General features: G+C 37.0%; 1 protein-coding gene across 12 annotated transcripts in view; it reads left to right on the forward strand.

Annotated features, from left to right (window-relative positions):
* BPTF (bromodomain PHD finger transcription factor) overlaps positions 1-14,851 on the forward strand; it is a 145,317-nt gene that overhangs the window by 71,011 nt on the left and 59,455 nt on the right. For all 12 annotated transcript variants that reach the window (XM_036836120.1, XM_036836117.1, XM_036836122.1 and 9 more), the window contains 2 exons: positions 1,493-1,848; positions 2,337-2,468. In XM_036836120.1, coding sequence (XP_036692015.1) covers positions 1,493-1,848; positions 2,337-2,468 — 488 coding nt within the window. The remainder of the gene's footprint in view (positions 1-1,492; positions 1,849-2,336; positions 2,469-14,851) is intronic.

Raw genomic sequence — 14,851 nt, forward strand, 5'->3', positions numbered from 1 at the left:
AAAACAAAAATCTCTGGAATGTAAAATCATTTTTAAAATAGGGGCAGGAAGTTTGTAGAGGTACTTTTGAACTGTATTTTCCTCACTTCCGTGAGTGTAGTGTGTAACGAGATTAAAAGTGTTAGGTTTGTATTATGCTAAGTATAGTTGTACACCCAAATTTCAATCCATGCATAGAAATGCTGTAAATGGGTAGTATTGTTTCTGACTATATGGTTAGTTTTATTGTATATAATTCTAAAGAGATAGAGGCTGCTTCTTCACATGTGGGAACAGGTAGGCTATTTGTGGGCTTTATTAAAGATTTAATGCTCAGTTCTGGCTGTAGTCATTTTAGATGAACCTGCAGCTAAAAGGTAAGACTTACCCCTTGATAGCAGAGCACGGTGTATAGAACATCTCAACTCTGACTGTGAACAAAAAGATTGAAGCTAGGACTCAGTATTTCTGTCTCCCAGCAAGCCATGATGATAGAATAAGGGCCACAGCTGTGTCTCTCAGATTTGAGAATTATTTGCAGGGTAGATATGCAAGATTATGCAGTGGGTTTTTTTTTTTTTTTTTTTTAATGCAGTGTTTTTAACATCAAAGAAATGGCTTTAAGACAGTGGCTTTCAGACTTCTTTTTACTCTGACCCTCACTAAGACATTTTTCATAGCAACCCAGTACATACATTCAAAAGTTTCCTGAAGTAGTATTTTACTATGTGGGAAGCACTCTGGTATTTTCTTTTCTAGTCTATTGTATTATATTTCATTTTTTTTAAAGCTGAATAAGCCCCACTATTGATTTCACAGTCCACTAAAGGATTGGAATCAACTATCTGAAACACTATTTTAACGTATCCATGGGCTCTTATCTAAAGCTGGAATGATAAAAGGAGCAGAAGAAAAGGTATTTTTAGGAATATATGTTTGCGGGAGTAGTACATGTAATGCCCTCATGCCCTCTTTTGTCTCTAACCCCTGTATATTGTAAGCTTGAGAAAATGATTGGTGAATGATTTATATATTAGTTTCATGTGTATATTTGAGATACATGAAAATACTTAATAATGTCCAACATATAATAGGCACTTTAATAGAGCTTAGTTTTCTTTCTTTTTGCAGGCATATCTTGGTTGTTTAATTATAAACAGTTAGCTTTAGCTTTTAAACTTCAGAAGTTCAGGGACTTCCCTGGCCGTCCAGTGGTTAAGACTTCGCCTTCCAATGCGGGGGGTGCGGGTTCGATCCCTGATCGGAGAGCTAAGATCCCACGTGCCTCTCGGCCAAAAAACCAAAGCATAGAAAAACAGAAGCAGTATTGTGACAAATTCAATAAAAGACTTTAAAAAATGGTCCACATCAAAAAAATCTTTAAACTTCAAAAGTTCAGTCGTAAGATGTATCTTAACTTATTTTGAATGATAAATTACAAATTATTGAAAGACAATTGATCAAATTTACATATTTGACATAAATAATGGAGTCTTTTTATTTTCTTGGTCAGGTACTGGTAGTTAATTCTCAAGGAGAAATTTCACGGTTGAGCACCAAAAAGGAAGTGGTCATGAAGGGAAATATCAACAATTATTTTAAGTTGGGTCAAGAGGGGAAGTATCGCGTCTACCACAATCAGTACTCCACCAATTCATTTGCTTTGAATAAGCACCAGCACAGAGAAGACCATGATAAGAGAAGGCATCTTGCACATAAATTCTGTCTGACTCCAGCTGGAGAGTTCAAATGGAATGGTTCTGTCCATGGATCCAAAGTTCTTACCATATCTACTCTGAGACTGACTATCACCCAGTTGGAAAACAATATCCCTTCCTCCTTTCTTCATCCCAACTGGGCTTCACACAGGTAAAGGAAACTAGGTTTATTTATTGCTGTGAATATAGTAAATATTTACAAAATGATTATTGCAGTTGCACACTTTAAACTGTCATTATTAATGAATTGAATGAAGGCATTTTAGTCAGCAAAACACTGAGGATGTTAGGAATAGGAGTAACTTTACTTCTTAAGTTACCGATCCAACACTAACATTGGGAAGATTTCTGGAAAGCAGAGTCTTTATTCCCGGAACCAAGTGGAGTCCAGACAGAGTTCCAGAACATCATAGAAGGTTTAAAGATTTGGAGGACGAATTGACCTCTGAGATTCCTCCAGTGTTTAAGACCTATGATTCTGTGAGGTAGAAACTTCCAGTAGCAGTATATTTTATACCTGCTTAGCCTAGAAACATATGGCCTATAAGGTGAAGTCTTCATAAATTACAGCTCTTGTGCTTTAAGATCAACAAGATGAAATTTTGTTTTTTTCTTTCTTTTTTCCTTTCTGAAATTTAGGGCAAATTGGATCAAGGCCGTTCAGATGTGTAGCAAACCCAGAGAATTTGCATTGGCTTTAGCTATCTTGGAGTGTGCAGTTAAACCAGTTGTGATGCTACCAATCTGGCGGGAATCTTTAGGACATACCAGGTAAGTGAATCCTGAGCCTCGTGAATGGTGGGTTAGTCTCCCTTTTGGAATACTAGTCTATTAATAATGAAAGTTAATGTGTTGAAGAGGCCATCATAAAGACTTAACTCTTCTTGACCTCATTTTCCTCCTATAAGATGGAGGAAAACATGTAAGATGTAAACCTGAATAAACACTAGTTCTTATTTAGGATATAGGATTATAATGAAGATCAGAAGAGATCAGGTATATGAAAATTAAAAATATGTTCTAAAGTAAAAAGCATTTTTATTGAATAGAAAGAATGCTTATATTTTTTGAATATTTACTCTGGAATGTGCTAGACGTCTTGATTTATTTAGAGTCGAGTATCTGGTCAAAGATCATGTAGCTCCTAAGTAGACCCAGAGTTGTGTGACTTTAGCAGACAGTTAACAAAAAAAATAAATTTGTGACTTGAATCTACTTTTTAGCCCTAATGGATTTATTTTTTAACTTTAATTTTTAAAAAGTTCTTATTACAAACCTAATGTAAGCTTATGGTAAAAAATGTAAATTATTATTCAATGTAAAAAGTAAGGCTCCTTTTACCTTCCCTGCCCCTCTACAGGGCCCACTCCAAAGGTATAATGCTGTATTTTTTTAAATTTAAATATGTTTTGTGTTGCTTTCTACACCTGTGTTTTATCTTTTTTTAAAAAATAAATAAATAAGTAAATTTATTTATTTATTTTTTGGCTGCGTTGGATCTTTGTTGCTGTGCACGGGCTTTCTTTAGTTGCGGCGAGTGGGGGCTACTCTTCGTTGCGGTGCGCGGGTTTTTCATTGCAGTGGCTTCTCTTGTTGCGGAGCCCGGGCTCTAGGTGTGCGGGCTCCAGTAGTTGTGGCGCATGGGCTTAGTTGCTCCGCGGCACGTGGGATCTTCCCAGACCAGGACTGGAACCCGTGTCCCCTGCGTTGGCAGGCAGATTCTTAACCACTGCGCCACCAGGGAAGCCCCCTGTGTTTTATCTTATAATGAAAAATTTTAAGAAAAATAAATATGCCTGCTAAATATTTTTCATCTGCTAAGGGTTGCTTTCAGTTTTCTGTAGTGTTTTCCCCCCATAAGTCTTATGGATACTCGTTCCTCTCTCCCTCCTATTTTGAATGTAATTGCTGCTACTGGTAGAAGCTTCCACAAATGGAATGGACTTAATTCTTCCTAGGATTAAAAAAAACACAACAGGGTTAAGTTAAGGTGCTGTGAACAGTGCAGCCCAGGAGAGGAGAGCTAAATGGGTGGCATGCCTGTATTTTTCTCACCGCCACCTTTTCTCAGGGCAGGGAGAGCAAGGGGAAAGTCAGAGGCAATTGTGAGGCCTATATTTCTGTTTTTCCTTCTTGCATTTACTTCCAGACTTTCCCCAAACTTTTCTGCGCCAACAGTCTCCTATTCAGTGCTCATCCTGAAACTTGTGTTGGTGGTCTCTGGTGGCAGAGACCAATATTTTGAGAACTAAAGCTAAGCTAAATGTTGCTAAAGAAAACTTCAGTACTCAAATGTAACTTAAAATGACTAAGTCAAAGCTTTTATACATTCGTTTCTAAATATTAAACATTCTAATGAAAATGCAATTCATTTTTTTTTAGTTAGGGTTTTTTCCCCTCCTGGTATGTCATTATGACTGGTCTTTTATCCTATTTTATTTTTTTTAAATTTGTTTTGGCGCACTGCGTGGCATGTGGGATCTTCTTTCCCTGACCAGGGATTGAACCCAGGCCCTTGGCATTGAGATCGTGGAGTCCTAACCATTGGACAGCCAGGGAATTCCCATGACTAGTCTTTTAAACCTGTTACTAGAGTTATAAAATTGTATCATGAATTGTATTAGTATGACACATCTGGTAATATATACAAAAGAACTTTTTTTAAAATTATGATGAGGTGATACAGCATACTTTGAATTTTAAAAAAATTAGAGACCATGATTCATGAAAATTAGAAATTAATAATAGGACTTCCACTTTTGGCAGTAGTATGGTCACAAATGTTTAGGTGACAGACTTCTAAGACTTGATCCTAAGGCAGTATCTAGAAATTCAACCAAATATTTTATTATAAAATGTTTGTTTATTGTGATATTCAATAGTAAAGGTTTGAAGGCAGGATCTTTTTTGAAAAAGTTATAAAGTCTTGGTTGAAAAACATTAAAGAACACCTAAATAAATGAAAATATATCTCCTGTTCACGTATAGGAGGACTCAGTGTCTTGACAATGTCAATTTTTCTCACCTTAATATACAGATTAAGTTCAAACACATTAATAATTATAGTTGGGCTTGCTGTAGAATTTCACAAGATGGTTAACAAGTTTTTATGGAAAGGGGCAACAATAGAAAACGTAAATTTGAAGGACGAGGTGGAAGGACTTGCCCTCCCATGTAACAAAACTTACTTGGTAGCTATAATACTGTGCTGTAAACAAATAGACCAGTGGTACAGAGTAAACAGTCCAGAAAGAGACCAACCCATATATGGAAATACAGTATGTGATGGAAGTAGCACTGGAAAGGATGAACTGTCCAATAGAAGATGAGGAGGAAATCAGTTGTCTGTACAGTGGTAAATTGAACTTCATTCTTTATATTATACACAATAGTCAGTTCCAGGTAGAGTAAATTCTAAATGTGAAAAGCAAACTTTAAAACTCTAAGAAGAGAATATAAGAGATTATCTTTGTGACTCTGAAGCAAAAAAAGTTCTCTTCTTCCTCCCTCCCTCTCTCCTTCTCCATTTCCTTCCCTTTTTCCTCCCTTCTGTGCCTCTCTTTCCTTTCACTCGTTCCTTCTTCCTGCTTTTCTTCCTGCCATACTTCCTTCCTTTTCTCTTCTGATTGTTTTATTTCCTTCTTGATTCATTCAGTATCTCCCCTAACATAGCTAAGGCAGGCTTTATTTATTTCATTTGTAAGAGTGCTGTCTGTCAGATTTGAATGAGTGTGCATGTGTATGCCTGTGTGTGTGCAAGTACTAAAAGTGACTTTCCTTCTTCACCTGTAATATGTGATATGTACATAAGATTGTGTGAAATATATAAGCTGTAATGGGTAATAATAAAATGAACACCTGTGAATTCACCACCCAATTTTAAAATAAGAACATTATTATTATTGCATTTACTTTGCATTCATATTACCTTGCCTGTCCTGAGAGATAACCATCATTTTTACGTTTGTGTTTTGTTACACCCTTCCTTCTACTGTGTAGTTTTATCACATATGTATATAGCAGTAAACAATGATTTTCTGTTGTTTGAGTTTTATAATAATGTGTCATCCTAAAAGACTGAATCCTAAACTGGTTGAAGGTGTTTTTATTGTTTTATTATACTATAATCAAAAAAGCGTTAATATACACAGTATATTCAAGAACTTCTACAGTTCAGTAAGAAAAAAACTCAAACTATTTAGTAGAAAAAAAGGCCAGAGGTACAAACATAATTTAGAGAAAAGGAGACACAAATAGCCAAGAAATGTGAAAAGATGCTTAACCTCCCTAGTAAGTTGGGGGAAAAGCACATTAAAACTAGGGGTTGGGCCAGCATCGTTCTCAATGGTGAAAAACTGAAACCATTTCTGCTAAGATCAGGAACAAGATAAGGTTGCCCACTCTCACCACTGTTATTCAACATAGTTTTGGAAGTTTTAGCCACAGCAATCAGAGAAGACAAAGAAATAAAAGGAATCCAAATCGGAAAAGAAGAAGTAAAACTGTCACTGTTTGCAGATGACATGATACTATACATAGAGAATCCTAAAGATGCTACCAGAAAACTCCTAGAGCTAATCAATGAATTTGGTAAAGTAGCAGGATACAAAATTAATGCACAGAAATCTCTTGCATTTCTATACACTAATGACGAAAAATCTGAAAGTGAAATTAAGAAAACACTCCCGTTTACCATTGCAACAAAAAGAATAAAATATCTAGGAATAAACCTACCTAAGGAGACAAAAGACCTGTATGCAGAAAATTATAAGACACTGATGAAAGAAATTAAAGATGATACAAATAGATGGAAAGATATACCATGTTCCTGGATTGGAAGAATCAACATTGTGAAAATGACTCTACTACCCAAAGCAATCTACAGATTCAATGCAATCCCTATCAAACTACCACTGGCATTTTTCACAGAACTAGAACAAAAAATTTCACAATTTGTATGGAAACACAAAAGACCCCGAATAGCCAAAGCAATCTTGAGAAAGAAAAACGGAACTGGAGGAGTCAGGCTCCCTGACTTCAGACTATACTACAAAGCTACAGTAATCAAGACAGTTTGGTACTGGCACAAAAACAGAAATATAGATCAATGGAACAGTATAGAAAGCCCAGAGATAAACCCACGCACATATGGTCACCTTATCTTTGATAAAGGAGGCAAGCATATACAGTGGAGAAAAGACAGCCTCTTCAGTAAGTGGTGCTGGGAAAATTGGACAGATACATGTAAAAGTATGAAATTAGAACACTCCCTGACACCATGCACAAAAATAAACTCAAAATGGATTAAAGACCTAAGTGTAAGACCAGACACTATCAAACTCTTAGAGGAAAACATAGGCAGAACACTCTATGACATACATCACAGCAAGATTCTTTTTGACCCAGCTCCCAGAGAAATGGAAATAAGAACACAAATAAACAAATGGGACCTAATGAAACTTAAAAGCTTTTGCACAGCAAAGGAAACCATAAACAAGATGAAAAGACAACCATCAGAATGGGAGAAAATATTTGCAAATGAAGCAACTGACAAAGGATTAATCTCCAAGATTTACAAGCAGCTCATGCAGCTCAATAACAAAAAAACGAACAACCCAATCCAAAAATGGGCAGAAGACCTAAATAGACATTTCTCCAAAGAAGATATACAGATGGCCTACAGACACATGAAAGAATGCTCAACATCATTAATCATTAGAGAAATGCAAATCAAAACTACAATGAGATATCATCTCACACCGGTCAGAATGGCCATCATCAAAAAATCTAGAAACAATAAATGCTGGAGAGGGTGTGGAGGAAAGGGAACTCTCTTGCACTGTTGGTGGGAATGTAAATTGATACAGCCACTATGGAGAACAGTATGGAGGTTCCTTAAAAAACTACAAATAGAACTACCATACGATCCAGCAATCCCACTACTGGGCATATACCCTGAGAAAACCATAGTTCAAAAAGAGTCATGTACCAAAATGTTCATTGCAGCTCTATTTACAATAGCCAGGACATGGAAGCAACCTAAGTGTCCATCATCGGATGAATGGATAAAGAAGATGTGGCACATATATACAATGGAATATTACTCAGCCATAAAAAGAAATGAAATGGAGGTATTTGTAATGAGGTGGATGGAGTTAGAGTCTGTCATACAGAGTGAAGTAAGTCAGAAAGAGAAAAACAAATACAGTATGCTAACACATATATATGGAATCTAAGGAAAAAAAAAAAAAAAGGCCATGAAGAACCTAGTGGCAAGACGGGAATAAAGACACAGACCTACTAGAGAATGGACTTGAGGATATGGGGAGGGGGTGGGGTGAGATGTGACAGGGTGAGGGAGTGTCATGGACATATATACACTACCAAATGTAAAATAGATAGCTAGTGGGAAGCAGCCGCATAGCACAGGGAGATCAGCTCGGTGCTTTGTGACCACCTAGAGGGGTGGGATGGGGAGGGTGGGAGGGAGGGAGATGCAAGAGGGAAGAGATATGGGAACATATTGTATATGTATAACTGATTAACTTTGTTATAAAGCAGAAGCTAACACACCATTGTAAGGCAATTATACTTCAATAAAGATGTTTAAAAAAAAAAAAAAGAAAAGAAGAAGTAAAACTGTCACTGTTTGCAGATGACATGATACTATACATAGAGAGTCCTGAAGATACTACCAGAAAACTACTAGAGCTAATCAATGAATTGGGTAAAGTAGCAGGATACAAAATTAATGCACAGAAATCTGTTGCATTCCTATACACTAATGATGAAAAATCTGAAAGAGAAATTAAGGAAACACTCCCATTTACCATTGCAACAAGAAGAATAAAACACCTAGGAATAAACCTACCTAAGGAGATAAAAGACCTGTATGCAGAAAACTATAAGACACTGATGAAAGAAATTAAAGATGATACAGAGGGAGAGATATACCATGTTCTTGGATTGGAAGAATCAACAGTGTGAAAATGACTATACTACCCAAAGCAATCTACAGATTCAGTACAATCCCTATCAAACTACCAGTGGCATTTTTCACAGAACTAGAAGAAAAAATTTCACAATTTGTATGGACACAAAAGACCCCGAATAGCCAAAGCAATCTTGAGAAAGAAAAACGGAACTGGAGGAGTCAGGCTCCCTGACTTCAGACTATACTACAAAGCTACAGTAATCAAGACAATATGGTACTTGCACAAAAACAGAAATATAGATCAATGGAACAGGATAGAAAGCCCAGAGATAAACCCATGTGCATATGGTCACCTTATCTTTGATAAAGGAGGCAAGAATATACAATGGAGAAAAGGCAGCCTCTTCAATAAGTGGTGCTGGGAAAGCTGGACAGCTACATGTAAAAGAATGAAATTAGAACACTCCCTAACACCATACACAAAAATAAACTCAAAATGGATTAGAGACCTAAATGTAAGACTGAACACTATAAAACTCTTAAAGGAAAACATAGGCAGAACACTCTATGACATAAATCACAGCAAGATCCTTCTTGACCCACCTCCTAGAGAAATGGAAATAAAAACAAAAGTAAGCAGATGGGACCTAATGAAACTTAAAAGCTTTTACACAGCAAAGGAAACCATAAACAAGATGAAAAGACAACCCTCAGAATGGGAGAAAATAGTTGCAAACGAAGCAACTGACAAAGGATTAATCTCCAAAATATACAAGCACCTCATGCAGCTCAATATCAAAAAAACAAACAACCCAATCCAAAAATGGGCAGAAGACCTAAATAGACATTTCTCCAAAGAAGATATACAGATGGCCAACAAACACATGAAAGAATGCTCAACATCACTAATCATTAGAGAAATGCAGATCAAAACTACAATGAGGTATCACCTCACACCGGTCAGAATGGCCATCATCAAAAAATCTACAAACAATAAATGCTGGAGAGGGTGTGGAGAAAAGGGAACCCTTTTGCACTGTTGGTGGGAATGTAAATTGACACAGCCACTATGGAGAACAGTATGGAGGTTCCTTCAAAAACTACAAATAGAACTACCATACGACGCAGCAGTCCCACTACTGGGCATATACCCTGAGAAAACCATAATTCAAAAAGAGTCATGTACCACAGTGTTCATTACAGCTCTATTTACAATAGCCAGAACATGGAAGCAACCTAAGTGTCCATTGACAGATGAATGGATAAAGATGTGGCACATATATACAATGGAATATTACTCAGCCATAAAAAGAAACGAAACTGAGTTATTTGTAGTGAGGTGGATGAACCTAGAGACTGTCATACAGCGTGAAATAAGTCAGAAAGAGAAAAACAAATACCATATGCTAACACATATATATGGAATCTTAAAAAAAAAAAAAGGTTCTGAAGAACCTAGGGGCCGGACAGGAATAAAGATGCAGATGTAGAGAATGGACTTGAGGACACGGGGAGGGGGAAGGGTAAGCTGGGGCAAAGTGAGAGGGTGGCATGGACATATATACACTACCAAATGTAAAATAGCTAGTGGGAAGCAGCCGCATGGTGCAGGGAGATCAGCTCGGTGCTTTGTGTCCACCTGGAGGGGTGGGATAGGGAGGGGGGAGGGAGAAGCAAGAGGGAGGAGATACGGGGATATATGTATATGTATAGCTGATTTACTTTGTTATACAGCAGAGGCTAACACACCATTGTGAAGCAGTTTTACTCCAATAAAGATGTCAAAAAAACCCCCCACAAAACTAGGGGCTGGGGCCTTCCATGGTAGTCCAGTGGTTAAGACTCTGTGCTTCCACTGCAGGGGGCATGGATTCGATCCCTGGTCAGGGAAGATCCCACATGCTGCGGGGCATGGCCAAAAAAAAAAAAAAAGGTCTGAGAATATATTCCAGGATGAATGTGGACTTGTAGAGGTGATTCTGCTGGTTTGAAAACAGTTTCAGTCCCTAAGTACCACTCACAATGCAGGCATCTTTGCCAGACTTAGATCTTACTGTGTAAAGACTCATGGTGTCTTTGGAGTAACAGATCCTAAATACAATCAAAATATTTTTTAAAAACCCAAAACCCCAAAAACTAGGGGCTATTATTTCACATCCATTGGATTGTCATAAATTTAAAGAGTATTGGCAAATGTGTGATATAATAGGAAGAGAATTCTGATACGTTGTCGATAAAAGAGCTAAATACTACAACCATCTTAGAGAACAATTTGGTAAAAGTAATATTGAGAATACAATCCTGTTCCTAACTAAAAACCTTAGCGAAACCTTGTATCTGTACATGAAGAGACATGTAGAAAGGTGTTCCTTATAATATTTTGTAATGGTGAAAATTGGTAACAATCCCTAAATGCCCATAATCAGGCATGTTTAAATTATGGTGTGGTTCTCTAATAGCATACTGTACAGCAGTAAAAAAGCAAACCAGAGCAACATGAGTCAATGAGATTGACTCTCAGAAATGTTCAACAGAGTGAAACAGTTCTTTGCCTGAAAATATATGTAGTGTGATTCTATTTATGTAAAGGTTAAAAGAATGTATGCTAATATAATGCTGTATTGTTTAGGGATGTAGACATTTGTGGTAAAAGTTTAAAGAAGTGTAAGGCCTATATGCTTGACACTTAAGAAATATGCTTCTAAATAAATAACAAATGGTCAAAAAATTGTAATGGAAACTAGAAAACATTATGAATTGAATGTTCATGAGAATACGACATAAATTGAAATTTGTGGGAAACAACTAAAGAGTACCTAGGGGAAATGGGTAGCCTTCAGTGCTTACACTAAACAAGAAAAACTGCAAATTAATTAGCTAGGCATGCACCTCAATGAGTCAAACCAAAGATGGGAAATATGTCAATATTTGATGAAATAGAAAACAGATGTGTACCTTAGATACTATTATATTTACAAACCTCTGATGAGATTATCAGGAACGGGGGCGGGGCTGGGGGGGAAGGAAGGATAAAGAACAAATAACCAATATCAAGAATGAAAAAGGGGACGTACCAAACAATATTTCTGAATCTCTCTCACTGATACTTTGGATTTCAAACCTTCACAGAGTCCAGTAACATAGCATTCAGGCTTCCTACATCCATAGAGAAAGTGCCCCACTGGACTCCTCTTTTTGGGTGGGGGAAGGGTTGGGGAGGAGGAGTCCCACTGATCTGAATCATTGGACAGTAGGGCAGAGGCCACACTCTTAGGCAAGAAAAGGATTTCTGGTTCAGTTTGAAGGATATCACTGCACCTATCAGTAAGGAGATGGGCAGGACCAGATGATTTCATGAGGAAGTTCTTCAAATTTTAGGAAACAGATAATTCTATTTAAACTGTTCCATAAAATAGAAAAAGAAGGAAATCCGGTTCATTATTATTTCTGTTAGTACAAAAGTGTTCTAAAACTTGTTAAATAGATAAATAGAAAATCATGGCCCTGTCTCATTTATTAATATTTACCATTGATTAATAAGTAATAGCAGGGCTTCCCTGGTGGCGCAGTGGTTGAGAATCTGCCTGCCAATGCAGGGGACACGGGTTCGAGCCCTGGTCTGGGAAGATGCCGCAGAGCAACTGGGCCCGTGAGCCACAACTACTGAGCCTGCGCGTCTGGAGCCTGTGCTCCGCAACAAGAGAGGCCGCGATAGTGAGAGGCCCGTGCACTGCGATGAAGAGTGGCCCCCACTTGCCGCAACTAGAGGAAGCCCTCGCACAGAAACGAAGACCCAACACAGCCATAAATGAATAAATAAATAAATAAACCCAAAGTTTAAAAAAAAAATCTTTAAAAAAAAAAAAATAAGTAATAGCAAATAGAAGTGTATGCAAGAAATCTTAAACAGAGCATTAGCGAATATAGTCAAGAGTAAATTAAAAGAATAATAAATCATGACTAATTTGACTTCCTCTAGGTATGGAAGATTTGTCTGTTCTTAGGAGATTATTAATACCTTGCTATTTTAAGAAGTCAAAGAAAGAAAACTTTGATTTTCTCATTAGATGTCAAGAAGGTATTTGTTTATTAAGAAGATGTAAGTTCATTATTAATTCTTGGTTTTAAAAAAAACTTGGGTAAGTAGAAATAGATGAATGCCCCCTCCCCTTTTTTGTAAAGATGTATTTCAAACCAAACCGTCATGTTTTTTGATGAAACCCTTGGAGTATTCCCATTAACATTTAGGTGGAACAAAACAGAGATCCCCACTGTTGCTGTTATCTTTTAACTTTTCTTTAAAGTATTAATGCAATTTGCCGAGAGAAATAAAACATAAATAGGTAAATGTAGGGACAATTATATGTAGTTGATCTAATTGTATACTTAATTGACTGAAAAACTATAAAACAATATGAAAATTAATCAAGGTGACCCCCATACTGAACAGTCGCTTTTATATATGCAGATAGTAACCATGACGAAAATACAGCGGGAGTTCTGAGTTAAAATAACAAATTGAATGAGCACATCTAATTTTGCTCCCCACTGAACTCCACCAAAGCTATGGCAAAGGGATTTTTTCAAAGCATAAACCCACAGGGACAAGGGGAACAACAGAGAAGAGAGCACCAGTAAAACTGCAAGCAGTATTGCAGGAGGACGAGTGGTACCCTACCCAAGAAAGCCAAATCCCAAGTCAGTGGGGGAGAACTGAGAATTTCACCAGTCACGCCATAGAATCCTCAAAAGGCACAAAAGCAGGAAGAGCAGAGCAATGCATGAGTCTGTCTCTGCAGTGCACCTGTTTACACCTGGTCCTGCCAGGTACCCTGAGTGTGGTGGGCGCACTTGTCTTCTAGGCGTTGCTTATGACTGCGCCCTCTGATTGCACCACAGGAGGCTCTTGACTTGTGAAGGGTGACCTGGAGACACATTTATTTTTTCCTGGGAACCTTCTTTTAATAGTGACAATATTGCTCTTGCTCATGCAGCTAGTTTTCTTCTTGCTGAGTTTTCAAAAGCCAAACTTTATATTGTTTGGGATACACACATAGGTGGTGGTAAAACTATAAAGAAAAGCAAGGGAATGATAACACGAAAGTCAGGATAATGGCTGCCTGGGGGTGGGACACACTAGTTTTGGATGTAGTGGTTATTGATAAGGTTCTGTTTCTTAACTTGGTTACAGTTTACATATTTTTAAAAATTACAATGAAGAAAACGTCCAGCAACGACAAAACACCTCAAGCCAGGAATATATTTAATAAATATTTAGGAGCATGTAAAGAAATCGTTAAAACTTTACTAAGGATATAAAGGTTACTTTGGGACTTCCTTGGCAGTCCGGTAGTTAGGACTTTGCACTTCCACTGCGGGTTCAATCCCTGGTTGAAGAACTAGGATCCACTTGCCGTGCAGTGGCCAAAAAAAAAAAAAAAAAAAAAAAGATATAAAGGATACTTTGAGTAAATGAAAAGATACATCATATGCTTACATATGTATGTTGCATTTTTCTAAAGATGCCATGCAGTATATTAATTATATTAACTTAATCTATCAAATTTAATATTCATTTACATTATGAATAGGAGTTTTCTTCCTGGAGGGAGAGGGAGGCTTGACCAAAATGATACTAATATTTCCTCTAGAAAATGTGTAAGAAAAGGGAAGTAGGTATTACAAAAAAAGGGAATATTTAGAATATATCTTGAAGCTACGATAATCAAAATAATTTGTACTATAGAAGAAGTAGAGGAGTGGAATCAAACAGAGAATCCAGAAATAGACCTAAACACATGTGGGAATCCACTGTGATAGCTTTGCCTGTCAGAGAAGGAAAAGAGGGCGTGCTTGGGGAAAATATCACCCAGATTCCTGCCTCAGCAAAAACATTCAGACAAATGAGGATTGAAAAATACCCAACATATTGTTAAAAACTATAACAAAAAACTTAAGAGCGCGTGGATTAATTTATGTTTCTGTTGTGATACTTTCTTTTCAAACAGATACAAAACCCAGATGCCATAGATGAAAAAAGTGGATATATGTATTTAAAATTCTGAGTGGAAAAATAATATTATAATCAAATCCAAAAGAAAGATGACACACTGAGGAAAAATATGTACACCACAAATGGAAACTTTCCTTTTATAAATGAAAAAGACCTTTTATAAATGAAAAGCCCATTACAGATAAGACACAGGATTTGAACAGGCAT

Source organism: Balaenoptera musculus, chromosome 20 (genome assembly GCF_009873245.2).
Source record: "Balaenoptera musculus isolate JJ_BM4_2016_0621 chromosome 20, mBalMus1.pri.v3, whole genome shotgun sequence".
In the NCBI taxonomy this organism is placed as follows: Eukaryota; Metazoa; Chordata; class Mammalia; order Artiodactyla; family Balaenopteridae; genus Balaenoptera; species Balaenoptera musculus.